At 45.6% G+C, this 13,371-nt stretch overlaps 1 protein-coding gene across 1 annotated transcript in view; it reads left to right on the top strand.

Moving 5' to 3' along the window:
• Positions 1-5,006: 5,006 nt before the first annotated feature.
• LOC120023951 (alpha-(1,6)-fucosyltransferase-like) overlaps positions 5,007-13,371 on the top strand; it is a 65,123-nt gene continuing 56,758 nt past the window's right edge. The window contains exon 1 of the mRNA XM_038968051.1: positions 5,007-5,209. Coding sequence (XP_038823979.1) covers positions 5,007-5,209 — 203 coding nt within the window. The remainder of the gene's footprint in view (positions 5,210-13,371) is intronic.

Below are 13,371 nucleotides of genomic sequence, written 5' to 3' on the forward strand. Positions count from 1 at the left end.
AAAGTTAATTTGTGAAATTTCATTCATTCTTAATGCATTTGAGACAATCAGTTGTGTTGTGACAAGGTAAGGTTGGTATACAGATGCCCTATTTGGTAAAAGACCAAGTCCATATTATGGCAAGAACAGCTCAAATAAGCAAAGAGAAATGACAGACCATCATTAAGGTCAGTCAATCCAGAAAATGTAAAGAACTTTTAAAGTTTCTTCAAGTGCAGTCGCAAAAACCATCAAGCACTATGATGAATCTCGCTCTCATGAGGACCGCCACAGGAAAGGACGACCATGGTTACCTCGTCTGCAGAGGATAAGTTCATTAGAGTTACCAACCTCAGAAATTGGCAATTAACTGCACCTCAAATTACAGCCCCAAATAAATGTTTCACGGAGTTCAAGTAACAGACACATCTCAACATTACCTGTTTAGAGGAGACTGTGTGAATCAGGCCTTCATGGTTGAATTGCTGCAAAGAAACCACTACTAAAGGACACAAATTAGAAGAATAGACTCGAGCAATTGACATTAGACCGGTGGAAATCTGTCCTTTGGTCTGATGTGTCCAAATTTGAGATTTTTGGTTCCAACCACCGTGTCTTTGTGAGATGCAGAATAGGTGAACAAATGATCTCTGCATGTGTGGTTCTCACTGTGAAGCATGGAGGAGGAGGTGTGATGGTGTGGAGGTGCTTTGCTGGTGACACTGTTGGTGATTTATTTAGAATTCAAGGCACACTTAACCAGCATGGCTATCATAGCATTCTGCAGTGATACGGCATCCCATCTGGTTTGCACTTAGAGGGACTATCATTTTTTTTCAACAGGACAATGACCCAAAACACACCTCCAGGCTGTGTAATGGCTAATTGACCAAGAAGGAGAGTGACAGAGTGCTGCATCAGATGACCTGGCCTTCACAATCACCCGACCTCAACCCAATTGAGATGGTTTGGGATGAGTTGAACCGCAGAGTGAAGGAAAAGCAGTGCTCAGCATATGTGAGAACTCCTTCAAGACTGTTGGAAAAGCATTCCATGCGACAACCCTCCCTTGCTTCAATTGGAGGCCTCGGAGCATGGTAGTACGCATATTGAGAAATACCCATAGGTTAACTCTTAAGGATCTGCACTTTTTTTTCAATTTCCGCCTAAAATGACATACCCAAATCTAACTGCCTGTATCTCAGGACCTGAAGCAAGGATATGCATATTCTTGATACCATTTGAAAGGAAACACTTTGAAGGTTGTGGAAATGTGAAATGAATGTAGGAGAATATGACACATTTAGATCTGGTAAAATGATTTTTTTTGTATTTATTTTGTACCATCATCTTTGAAATGCAAGAGAAAGCCCATAATGTAGTACTCCAGCCCAGGTGCAATTTAGATTCTGGCCACTAGATGGCAGCAGTGCATGTGCAACGTTTTAGACTGATCCAATGAACCATTGTATTTCTGTTGAAAATGTTGTATCAAGACTGCCCAAATGTGCCTAATTGGTTTATTAATAACTTTTCAAGTTCATAACTGTGCACTCTCCTCAAACAATAGCATGATATTCTTTCACTGTAATAGCTACTGTACATTGAACAGTGCAGTTTGATTAACAAGAATGTAAACTTGCTGCCCATATCAGATATGTCTAAGTCCTGGGAAGTTTTCTTGTTACTTACAACCTCATGCTAATCGCATTAGCCTACGTTAGCACAACTGTCCCGTGGGGGACCCACCGATCCTGTAGTGGCTCTAGACTACTTCTACTGTAGAAGGAAATGAGAATACCTATTATTCACCATTTGAACAAAGTAGATTTCATGGCATAGGTTGTGATTTTCTCCCACATTCCATAAGGTATCACTTAGCCTCAACCTATACGGGAATCTCAGGGTTGATGTGTGGATCTCACATTTTCATCCCTGTGAAACGCGTCTGAAGAGTGTCACCTCTCCTTTCACCTCAAATTCACAACAACAATGTCTGTATTGAACCATTGAATCAGACAGCATAGAAGGCAGCCTTCCATTTCAGTTTCACTTATAGTTTTTAACTATTCTGTTGTACTAAAGTCATTGTAACCTACTGATTGATACACAGTATGCCACTAGCTTCTCCTGCTTATTTTGTATGTGTTTTAGAGAAATATTAGCAAATTGCAAATATTGGCCTGTGCTATGGTGAATTCTGGCACCGAGGGTAGTGTGTTCCCTCTCTATTTGCCATTTTATGGGGTAGCAAGGGCTCATAGTCATTGTTTTGTTAATCTCTGCTAACCCAGAAGTAAAATCTCACATCATTTGGTCAGCTGCATGATTAACTGTGTTCATACATGTTAGAAATTGAGAGTTCTACACCCTCATAACCCCTCCCTTCTAATCTGTGTGGGCACAGCGCTAAGCATTCGAGGCAAAGCAGTTGAAGCACCGCCTTCGCCCCAATCCTGATACGGCCAAACAACCTGTGACGAAATCCCCAAAACCGGAACTAATGCTGCTCTCGTTATCTCACGCATCCCAATCAGTCCCAGCAGATTCTTCTACAAGCAAAATCTGCCCACGGGAGATGAATGTCTTGCCAAAGCACCAACAGATCTTTTTGAAGGCTGTGTCAGGAGAAACACTAGCCTGGTTCCAGATCTGTTTGTACTGTATGTCAATGAGCATATATGACATGGCCATACAGCCAAACAAATCTGGGACCAGTGCTACTGTGGTGCTCACCCTGACCCGGTCCAAGCCCACTTAACACAATCTTCATTACTACTCCAGCCAGACAACCTGTCTCCCTATAACATGATGACGAGTGATTCACAGTCCCCCTCCACCAAGCAAATGCATTAGCTGGCAGCAGCTACTCCTCGCACTGCTTATTTCCCATAATAAAAACACGGCTCAGCATTCTCCTAGCCCTGCATACAGTACGTCAACCTGTCCTTATGTCAGCTCGTGTTAGTCACAACAACAGTGCAGAGCCGCCACGGAGCATAGTGGCACGATATCATTTTGGCTCTCAATAGCAGGCCAGAAGGACCGGTCGGCCATTACGACTTGTTTTGTGTGGGAAGATCTCAATTGCGTTCTCCTTGTGTCGTCTCTCCTCTTTGCTCGCCTACTTCTCAAAACCCATTGGATGAGAAAGCCAGAGGTCCTTCCCGTTTGACCTTCGCCTCCAATGGGTATTTGAGAAGTAGACAAGGAGAGAGGATGCGAGGAGTATGCAATTGAGATTCTCCCTGTGTGTGCATGACCGCAGCTGTGTTCAGGAGTGTTGTCAGTGAAGCATGAAGGGCCTACATGGCACCACGTATGTCCTACATACCAACTACGCAGCATGCTCCATAATTCACATGCTGACGTACACTGGCAGTACAGCTAACCTACTTATGTGTTACCACGCTAGTCCCAGGTGATAATGTCTCACGCTGAATACGCATGCAGAACCACACCCATGATCACACACACATCCTAGTGAGACCACACATACAGATAGGCACGGTCCATACACAGCATCTGTAAATCCAGTGCTTAGTTGGGTTTGTGAGTTGATAGAAAAGGTGTGTATTGTCATAAACCCGGCAGCGCACGTCTCGCTCTCTCGCTCTCTCGCTCTCTCGCTCTCTCGCTCTCTCTCTCTCAAGGGGCTTCATTGGCATGGGAAACACATGTTTTCATTGCCAGAGCAAGTGGAATAGATAATAAACAAAAGTGAAAAAAACAGTAAATATTACACTCCCCCCTCTCTCTCTCTGGGTGATGTGGGGGAGGTGAAGTGATGATACAGCGATTTTCTCCACATGCTCCGTTGGGCTCGTCACATCACCTTGACAGTGTTCGCACTTCGTCACAAAGACAATGGCGATGGCAGCGGGAGTGTACAGGGGAAAACCAAGGGAACGGCCAGGGATTTAGCCATCACCATGGGAAGTCATTAGCCATTAGGCTTAGCCATGCCTAAAAGTGAGAGGAGAGGTGGAGAGAGAGAAAGAGAAAGATAGGGAAAGAAAGAAAGAGAGAGAGACTGGGAGAGAGAGAGAGGTAGAGAGAGAAAGAGAGAGAAAGTGAGAGAGAGAGAGAGAGTGATAGAGAAAGTGTTAAAGAAAGAGAAGAGAGTGAGTGATAAAGAAAGTGTTAAAGAAAGAGAAGAGAGTGAGTGAGAGAGTGAGAGAGTGAGAGAGTGAGAGAGTGAGAGAGTGAGAGACATCCCAGTCTCTCTGCCTCCTCATCACAGTGCATTGTGTTTCTCATCACGCTGGAAATGTAAATTGCGGTGTCATGCTGATCAATCCTGAGGGGCTGCTGCTGAGCCTGGGCTCTGTCAGGGCCAGTCAAACAACACATCCACTGTTACACCCAGCAAACCTTGTTCATCTGAGCTGTGTCTGTGCTTCTCTGGGACTGTCTGTGGCATGTCTGATGCGCAGCTCTTCTCCCAGGCATATGTCTCTCTGTCTATCTGTATGTTTGACCATCGCTCTCTGTCTGTCTATGTGTGTGGGTTTGGGTGTGTGTCTGAGCGTCCGTCCCTTCGTCCGCCCATCTGTCCGTCCCTTCGTCTTTCTGTCCGTCTGACTACCTCTCTTTCTCTCTCTGTCCCCATAGGAGCCAGGCTAAACACATGAAGTAAACAGGACCGGAGGAAAAGGTGACGCGTACAGACCAGGTTTAACCAGCAAGGGGCAAGGAGTGGAACGATAAACACACCGTCACCAAGGAGCACGAAAAAACAGGTGGAGACCCCTGCAGGACAGGACAGGACCAACAGCCAGGAGCATTAGTCGGTCAGTGAACTCTCTGAGGAGAAAAACATGCTTTAGCACAAGGAGAGGGGACTGGTCGGAATCCTCACCAAAGAAATACCCAATCGTATCCCCTTTCACGCCTTCCAAAAAAACCCTCGTCTCTCTTACTACCTCCCTCCCCCTGCCCTGCAGTGCCAGCGAGGATGCCCTGGTGGGTATTGTGACGGTGTGACGGTGTGTGACGGTGTGTGTGGGTGGCCAGGCTGAACTACGATGCGGCCCTGGGCGGGCTCGTGGCGCTGGATCACCCTGGTGTTGCTGGCGTGGGGCACGCTGCTCTTCTACATCGGGGGCCATCTGGTGAGAGACAGCGAACACCCTGAGAGGTCCAGCCGCGAGCTATCTAAGATCCTGGCCAAACTGGAGCGCCTCAAGCAGCAGAACGAGGACCTGAGACGCATGGCAGAGTCCCTCAGGTAACTACCCAGAGGGGGGGATGTGTGTGTCGAGGGGGGTAGATGGGGGGGTTAGTCTGGTTTGTGTGCGTTTGTGTGTGTTTATTGGCATATGTGTGTTTGTGTGTGTGTGTGTGTGTGTGTGTGTGTGTGTGTGTGTGTGTGTGTGTGTGTGTGTGTGTGTGTGTGTGTGTGTGTGTGTGTGTGTGTGTGTGTGTGTGTGTGTGTGTGTGTGTGTGTGTGTGTGTGTGTGTGTGTGTGTATGAGTGTGTGTGAATGAGTGCCTGCATTAGTCATAAGTCCAGCTGTAGGTGCAGCTTTCAGTTCCCTCCTGTGATATCCTCAATTGCTTTGAAGCACACACACTTCAGACAGCTGGTCTCCGATTAAATCCCTTGCTTTTGTAATTATTCAGTATTGGCTTGAAAGCAAAGGTAGGATTCATGGCACCAAAACAAGTCCAGCCTTCAAACAGGCACTGTCCAGATGGGTCTCAGTCAGAGACAGTGCATTTCTTGTGTTTGTTGTTATTGAACAGATAGAGCCAGCGCTCTGGAATCAGTCAGTCTACTCTGTTAGAGCAGGTCAGGACCAGTGTTACCATCCAGCGTAATAATGGTCATGTCTTGCTGTCTTGCTAAAGTCCCACTAAGCTAGATAGCTAAGAATCAGAGATGACATGCCAGAGCTATGAGGCTGGGTAGATGGGTATGTATGTGTGTGTAGCGGTGAGTCTGAACTGAAGCAGGCCCAAGCCAGGAGACCGCTGCGGAGATGTGTCTTATCTGCGTACTAGAGAGACCATGCCCTTCTCCACCACCTAACTGCTGGCACAGACACGGACCAGGGCCTTTGTGTGTGTGTGTGCGTGTTTGTGACAGCCGGCCTGAGTGGTGTGGCTCTTACCACCTAGTTGTCACTAACTGACACACTCACTGACTCTCTGTTTGACTAACTTACTATATACACTGACTGTCAAAACATTAAGAACACCTTCCTAATATTGAGTTTTCCCCTCAGAACAGCCTCAGTTCGTCAGGGCATGGACTCTACATGGGATGCTGGCCCATGTTGACTCCAATGCTTCCCACAGTTGTGTCAAGATGGCTGGATGTCCTTTGGGTGGTGGACCATTCTTGATACACACGGGCGTGAAAATCCCAGCAGCGTTGCAGTTCTTGACACACACAAACCGGTGCGCCTGGCACCTACTACCATACCCTGTTCACCCTCTGAAAGGCACACATACTGTACACAAAACATGTCTCAAGGCTTAAAAAGTCTCTTCCCCTTCATCTACACTGATTGAAGTAGTGTAATATAATTTTAATGTTTGTGCTTTTCTTATAACTAATTTCCATGTTCTATTCAGGTTCTGTTCTATGAACCAATTTCTGTGTTCTATTCATGTGCTGTTCTATAAACCAATTTCTGTGTTCATGCAAGTGACTCACTGTACAAATCCTCGCTATCAGTAGCTGCAATTTGGCAGTACGCCCAGAACCTTGTTTTGAGAACGAACTAAAGATATCTCAGTATCAAGGTCTCAGCTTAGAGAGAAGAAGCCTCGTGAGATATTGGTCAGTCACATGAAGGAAACAAAACGGTAATGATTAATTAATTATGCTAAATCATGCAAATATCACGTGTCTGTGTATAGCCATATCTAAGACAAACTGCTGGGACTGCCCAGGCAGAGCTTCTGATTGACATGTGTACTATGGCGCATTGAGATAGTTGGAACCTCTCCAGCATGCTGACATATAGACAATGATTCATTTCAGATTGACTTCGAGTGTCCCCGTGTAAGAATTTCCACGACAGTGGATTTAACATTTGGCATCATTAATTAAGGGATCATAGACTGACCAGGTGAATCCAGGTGAATGCTATGTCATGGAAAGAGCAGGTGTTGTTAAGGTTTTGTACACTCAGCGTATGACACCAACTCACTGACTGACTGAGTGAATTATGGCTGACTGACTAGTTTCAGGTTGACCACAATGCCTGGATAGGTGTTTAACACGTTGTGTTTAATATATCAGCTAACCCCATCACATGATATAGAAACCTGGTGTCGGACTGTGGAGTTGATGACGTGGCACACCACATGTGAGCATGTATTGCAGTGTAGTCACCCTGAGGTGCAGCCATTAACTCAGTATCTCACACCTCCACTACATTAACTCCCACACTCAGCCTCTCAACACTGATTTGAGTGACAGGCCGATAGCCCACCCACCAATCACCCAGCAGCACTAATGAGGGGTGAACACAGGGTCGGTGTGGCGATCTGCCTCTGGTGCCGCCCTCTCCACAGCTGTCAATCACCTGGTGTGTCTCACACAGAGATGATTACACGCGCAAGCGAAATGGCGAGAGAGAAAGAGAGAGAGAACGTGTCTGTTTGTGTATGCGCGTGTGAAAAACAGGTGGCCAGAGCGATGAGGGCCTGATCGATCCCCAGGCATGCGGATGGAGAAAGGGAGGGATGATGGATGAGGTGAGGTCTGCACCATGCAGATATTTAGGGATGGGTGGAAGAAGAGGATTGTTAAAGAGAGAGGACAGCAGTGCAGACACTGTTGTAGCACACACCCCAGCAGCCCCCGCAAGGAAAGGGGCCCACGTCATAAGCCATGATTTTATTTTTTATAGCAGGAAAATAGCTCTTTAAACAGCATCATTTTCTCCAGGCCTCATGGCAAAATTTGTAAAATATGCCACTGAGTGCAGGTCGCTATGATAACATGGACAGGAGGGAAAGAGAGTGGAGGGAATGACATGGACGAAATGGTATGGAGCGAGATGTACCGTCTTCATGGGGGGGGGGGACCCCCCCCAAACCAAATCTCGATTAGGGCACCCAAAAGCCTAGAGCACACACAGACACAATAAGAAAGAACTGAATGGTTTTATTGGTTTTTCTCCACAGTGTCCATTGACCATTATCTGTCCATTAGACGGTCTCCTCCTAATGATGTCGACTTATTGGAGTCTGTCAGTCTGTCTGCCTCCAATGAGACTGAGAGACAGATTACTCTATTGCTCTGTGTTCTCCATGCTCCATGCAGCAGATCTATAACTGTGCTTTATGTGCGGGCGTGCGTGCAGGATAGCGTGCTTGCAGGATAGCGTGCTTGCATGCGTTTGTGCGTGCGTGTGTGTGTAGCAACAGTCGTCAAAGTGTATAAAAGGTCCAAAATACAGTTCTGATAAATGTAACAGCTGCATAATGGAGTGAAACACTTTTTTAAATAAATAGATTAAAATGTATTTTTTTCTCATCAATCTACACGCAATACCCCATAATTGCAAATCTAAAACAGGATACATTTTTGTGCAAATTTAGATCCTCTCAAGCTCTGTCAGGTTAGATGGGGAGCGTCACTGCACGGCTATTTTCAGGTCTTTCCAGAGATGTTTGATCGGGTTATTGGCTGGGCCACTCAAGGACATTCAGAGACTTGTCCCGAAGCCACTCCTGCGTTGTCTTGGCTGTCTGCTTAGGGTCGTTGTCCTGTTGGAAGGTGAACCTTCGCCCCAGTCTGAGGTCCTGAGTGCTCTGGAGCAGGTCTTCATCAAGGATCTCTCTGTACTTTTCTCCGTTCATCTTTCCCTCGATCCTGACTAGTCTCCCAGTCCCTGCCACTGAAAAACTTCCCCACAGCATGATGCTGCCACCACCATGCTTCACTGCAGGGATGGTGCCACGTTTCCTCCAGACATAACAATTGGCATTCAGTGCCTTTTGGCAAACCCCAAGCGGGCTGTCATGTGCCTTTTACTGAGGAGTGGCTTCCGTCTGGCCACTCTACCATAAAGGTCTGATTGGTGGAGTGCTGCAGAGATGGTTGTCCTTTTGTTGGTCAACCATCTCAATTGGGTTGAGGTCGGGTGATTGTGAAGGCCAGTTCATGTGATGCAGCAGTGCATCACTCTCCATCTTGGTCAAATAGCCCTTACACAGCCTGGAGGTGTGTTTTGGGTCATTGTCCTGTTGAAAAACAAATGATAGTCCCACTAAGCACAAACCACATGTGATGGCGTATCACAGCAGAATGCTGTGGAAACCATCCTGGTTAAGCGTGCCTTGAATTCTAAATAAATGACTGACAGTGTCACCAGCAAAGGACCCGCCACACCAGCACACCTCCTCCGCTCACTTACTCTGCGTCTCACAAAGACACAGCGGTTGGAACCAAAAATCTCAAATTTGGACTCAACCGACCAAAGGACAGATTTCCACCGGTCTAATGTCCATTGCTCGTGTTTCTTCTTCTTATTGTGTCTTTTAGTATTGGTTTCTTTGCAGAAATTCAACTATGAAGGCCTGATTCACGCAGTCTCCTGTGAACAGTTGATGTTGAGATGTGTCTGTTACTTGAACTCTGTGAAGCATTTATTTGGCCTGCAATCTGAGGTGCAGTTAACTCTAATGAACGTATCCAGAGTTACCTCTGGATCTTCCTTTCCTGTGGCGGTCCTCGTGAGAGCCAGTTTCATCATAGCGCTTGATGGTTTTTGCAACTGCACTTGATGAAACTTAAAAAGTTCTTGACATTTTCCATATTGACTTACATTCATGTCTTAAAGTAATGATGGACTGTCATTTCTCTTTGGTTATATGAGCTGTTCTTGCCATAATATGGACTTGGTCTTTTACCAAATAGGGCTATCTTCTGTATACCACCCCTACCTTGTCACAACACAACTGATTTGCTCAAACACATTAAGAAGGAAAGTCTTCACTATTATTATACAATGTAGAAAATAGTAAAAAATTAAGAAAAACCCTTGAATGAGTCAGTGTCCAAACTTTTGACTGGTACTCTATATTATGTCCCCGCCACTTCTTAAACCAAAGTTACGCCCCTGATCTAATCGAACATCAACAGTTTTCTATCCCATGAAGGGGAAAACTTCCTGTAAGTAGACCATTTCCTCTTCTGTCTTGTCATGTAGTTGCCATGTCAGTGTGTTTAAGCTCCATCGATATATTAACTTTGATAAATCCCCCCCCAAAAAATTGTCCCATGTCTACGATTTCCGACTCTACCACCATCCTTTTGAGACATCGTTTCATACTTAGTAAATTCCAGGAGAAGAAGTTTGCACTGGTAATCACATGAATTCTTTCTTGTTACATTTTGAAAGCAATCGGTGAAGTGGCAATTAGCTGACAAATAGATGATCCACTTCTCAAACACAGCCAACTGAGAGCAAAGAGATGTGTTTTCTCAGGTGGGCTTGGCTTGAGCCTTGCTAGTGTGTGTGTGTCTGCGTGTCTATGTGAGTCCCCCATTGTGTGTCTATAACCTCATTGTGTGTGTGTGTATCTTTGTGTCTTTCTGTATGTAAGATCTTATCTCATGACTTGTGCCATTGACTGTATTCCTTGTGTGGTGACTCTGGTGAGAGGACTAATTTACTGGGTACTGTCATTAGCCCGGTATGGTTCCACTGAGCAGACACTGCCTGCTACTGCTGCCACTGCCTCCAGACTGAACTCCTGTTGACCTGGTCGTCTCAGGGAAGGCAGGGGCTCTGACACCAACACTAGCCCATTGTGAGAGCTGTCTGTGGGCACAACAACTGTGTAAGCCTGGCCTGATTGGGAGAGATGAGCTGGAGAGAGCTGGTGTCTGGCCGTGTGGGCGTGGATTAGCTCCTACTTCACTTCTAGTGAATTTGAGGTTTGGAGTAATAGGGTATCAAGCACCAGCTGGGATTTTGACTCCAATACACAGCCTTTAACACTCTCTCTCTGTCTCTCTCTCACTCCCACTCTCACTCTCACACTCACACTCACACTCACACACATATATATATATATATGGCCTCCTCCCACGGCCCCACACAACACCCTCCTTTTTCCATTAATGTTCCCCCTTGATGTAAATTGTATTTATATAGCCCCACTTTAATCTGTGTGATTCTAGCAGTGCTTTACATTCCTATCTCTGCCCAGGTCAGCTCTAAGGTCACCTTTGAAGTCTCGAACAGAGAAGGTAAATGGAATATTTCCTAAGAAATATGTATGCAGTACCAGTATTCCTCGCATACGTTATTCGCCCCCCCCCCCGTTTAAACTGCTGTATCCAGCTCTGATCTTAATTTGACTCCTAACTCCATGGTTACCAGGCGGAGGCGAGCCAATGAGGAGGCAGCGGGCAGCGTTTCCGAGGGAACGGGGGCTGTGCGTGCGGAATCTCACCTGCTTTCCGCCTCAGTGGCCGTTGCCGCGGGGCTCCCCGCTCCCTCATTCTCAGCCTGTCCTTCTTTCACTCTGACTGAACAGTGTTCTTCATTCCTCTCTCTCCCCTCCCAGTTGGAATTTTCCCGTCCGCTATCTCTCTCCCGTTTCGTTAAACGAAGGCCTAGATTCAATCAGAACGCGGAAGATCCGGGTTATAGCGTAATTTACATTTAATTAGTAATTTCCGATTGAGTGGACAATAGTGTTCACCGTGAAGGTGGTCTCAGCGATTTTAAGGAACATTGCCTTTAAAACATGCATAGAAGACAATGTACGATTTGATTGTGCCGTTTTACATATTTTACCCTCCAAGTTACCCTGCCGAGCCTCAGCTCTGTTTGACTTTAGAGACAAAAGTATAGCACATATTCATGTCAGGGATCCTTTGAGCACTTTTTGTTAGCTTCATGTGTATTCTGTCAGTGGTAGGTCGTCTTTGGTGTTGTTGCTATGTTTGCATTCATGTTGTGTCTTTGTCTCTGTGTTTACATGTTTACGTCTGTTGTCTGTGGCTGCAGGTGTCTACTATTTGACGTCTCTCTGTTAGCATCTGAGCTAGCAGTAGACACATGTGATGCTTGTTAGCCTTTGTTAGCATCACATAGAGTGAGTGCTGTAAGGATTTGTGTCTATAGTCGGAGGTGCTACACTGTGGAACTACAAACTTGTTTGCCTTTTCATTCCAGGATCCTCATGGGGTATTTTCGGTAATGTAGAGCATTCAGAATGTTGCAGATAGAAATGTAACATATAGAGCTGTAATCAGAGGCTCTCTTTAAATGAAAGGATGATATATTCTACAGGACAGAGAATAATGTTATATCATAGTCTACATGAATTTCTATCTGAACATTCTGCAAGTTGCATCGTCCTGAACAAGCCCCCAGCCCTTGTTCCTACGTGATCGTGTGAGCTGGGCAGTAAGGTGGTGGCTTCTGGGAGTTCCTCTCGTTGTCTTCTTACAGTGTGGTGAAGCGTTCATAATGTTACACATAGAAGTGTAATGAATACGCTTCTTCTAACTGAACGTTCTGTAACGTTGCACACTTCTGAGCTGACCCCGGACCTGGAAGGGGGAAAACACACGTAATGGGTCTTCCTTCGTAAGAGCTTTGTCAGACTCAGGCAAGTGAAACAGCCTTTTCTTAAGTTTCCGCGACTCAGGGAGAGTTGGGAGATCATTTCACAGTAATATGAACTAAAATCACAGGGGATTTTTGAAAGGTTAACCTTGTCCCTTATCCACTGCTGCCCAAATGTGAACTTCAAGTGGTTATTCATCAGTCCTTTTTTCGTTTCTTGGTTTCTTTACTCCCCCACTGCTGTTAGCTTAGTTCCCTGATGTGTGTGTGCATGTTTTATAATGACGATATAAGGTTATAGACCCATGTTACTATAAAAGTCTCCTCCTTCTGCCTGACAGCTTCTGATGTTCCCCACTCAGGGAGCAAATGGAGTTTGCATGCCTTGATGACTCATTAGCAAAGCCTCTGTCTCGGTTCACGAATGACTGGATGTGTCTGGACGCACTTGGAGCTGTTTCTATTAATATTTTCATATAGGTATTAATGTATTAGATAGCGTTAAGGCATTTTAATTTGCCATCATGATTGAAGATGAAGTGTCTGTGTGTGTGTGTGTGTGTGTGTGTGTGTGTGTGTGTGTGTGTGTGTGTGTGCGTGTGTGTGTTTGTGTTTGTGTTTGTGTGCATGCGCGCACATTCGTGGCTATGTGTAATCTGTGTGTTATGAAAAAGGGGACAACCTTTTCATGAAGTAATTGAGATGCTCAGGAAATGGTATCAAATGAAATCAAGTGAGATATTTCCAGTCACTATAGCACACTGTATACAGCATTGTAGCATTGAACTGTGGTACACCTTTAAAATTCTACGGCTCGCCTAAAATATCCCTATTCATTTATT

Source organism: Salvelinus namaycush, chromosome 29, assembly GCF_016432855.1.
Source record: "Salvelinus namaycush isolate Seneca chromosome 29, SaNama_1.0, whole genome shotgun sequence".
NCBI classification, from domain to species: Eukaryota; Metazoa; Chordata; class Actinopteri; order Salmoniformes; family Salmonidae; genus Salvelinus; species Salvelinus namaycush.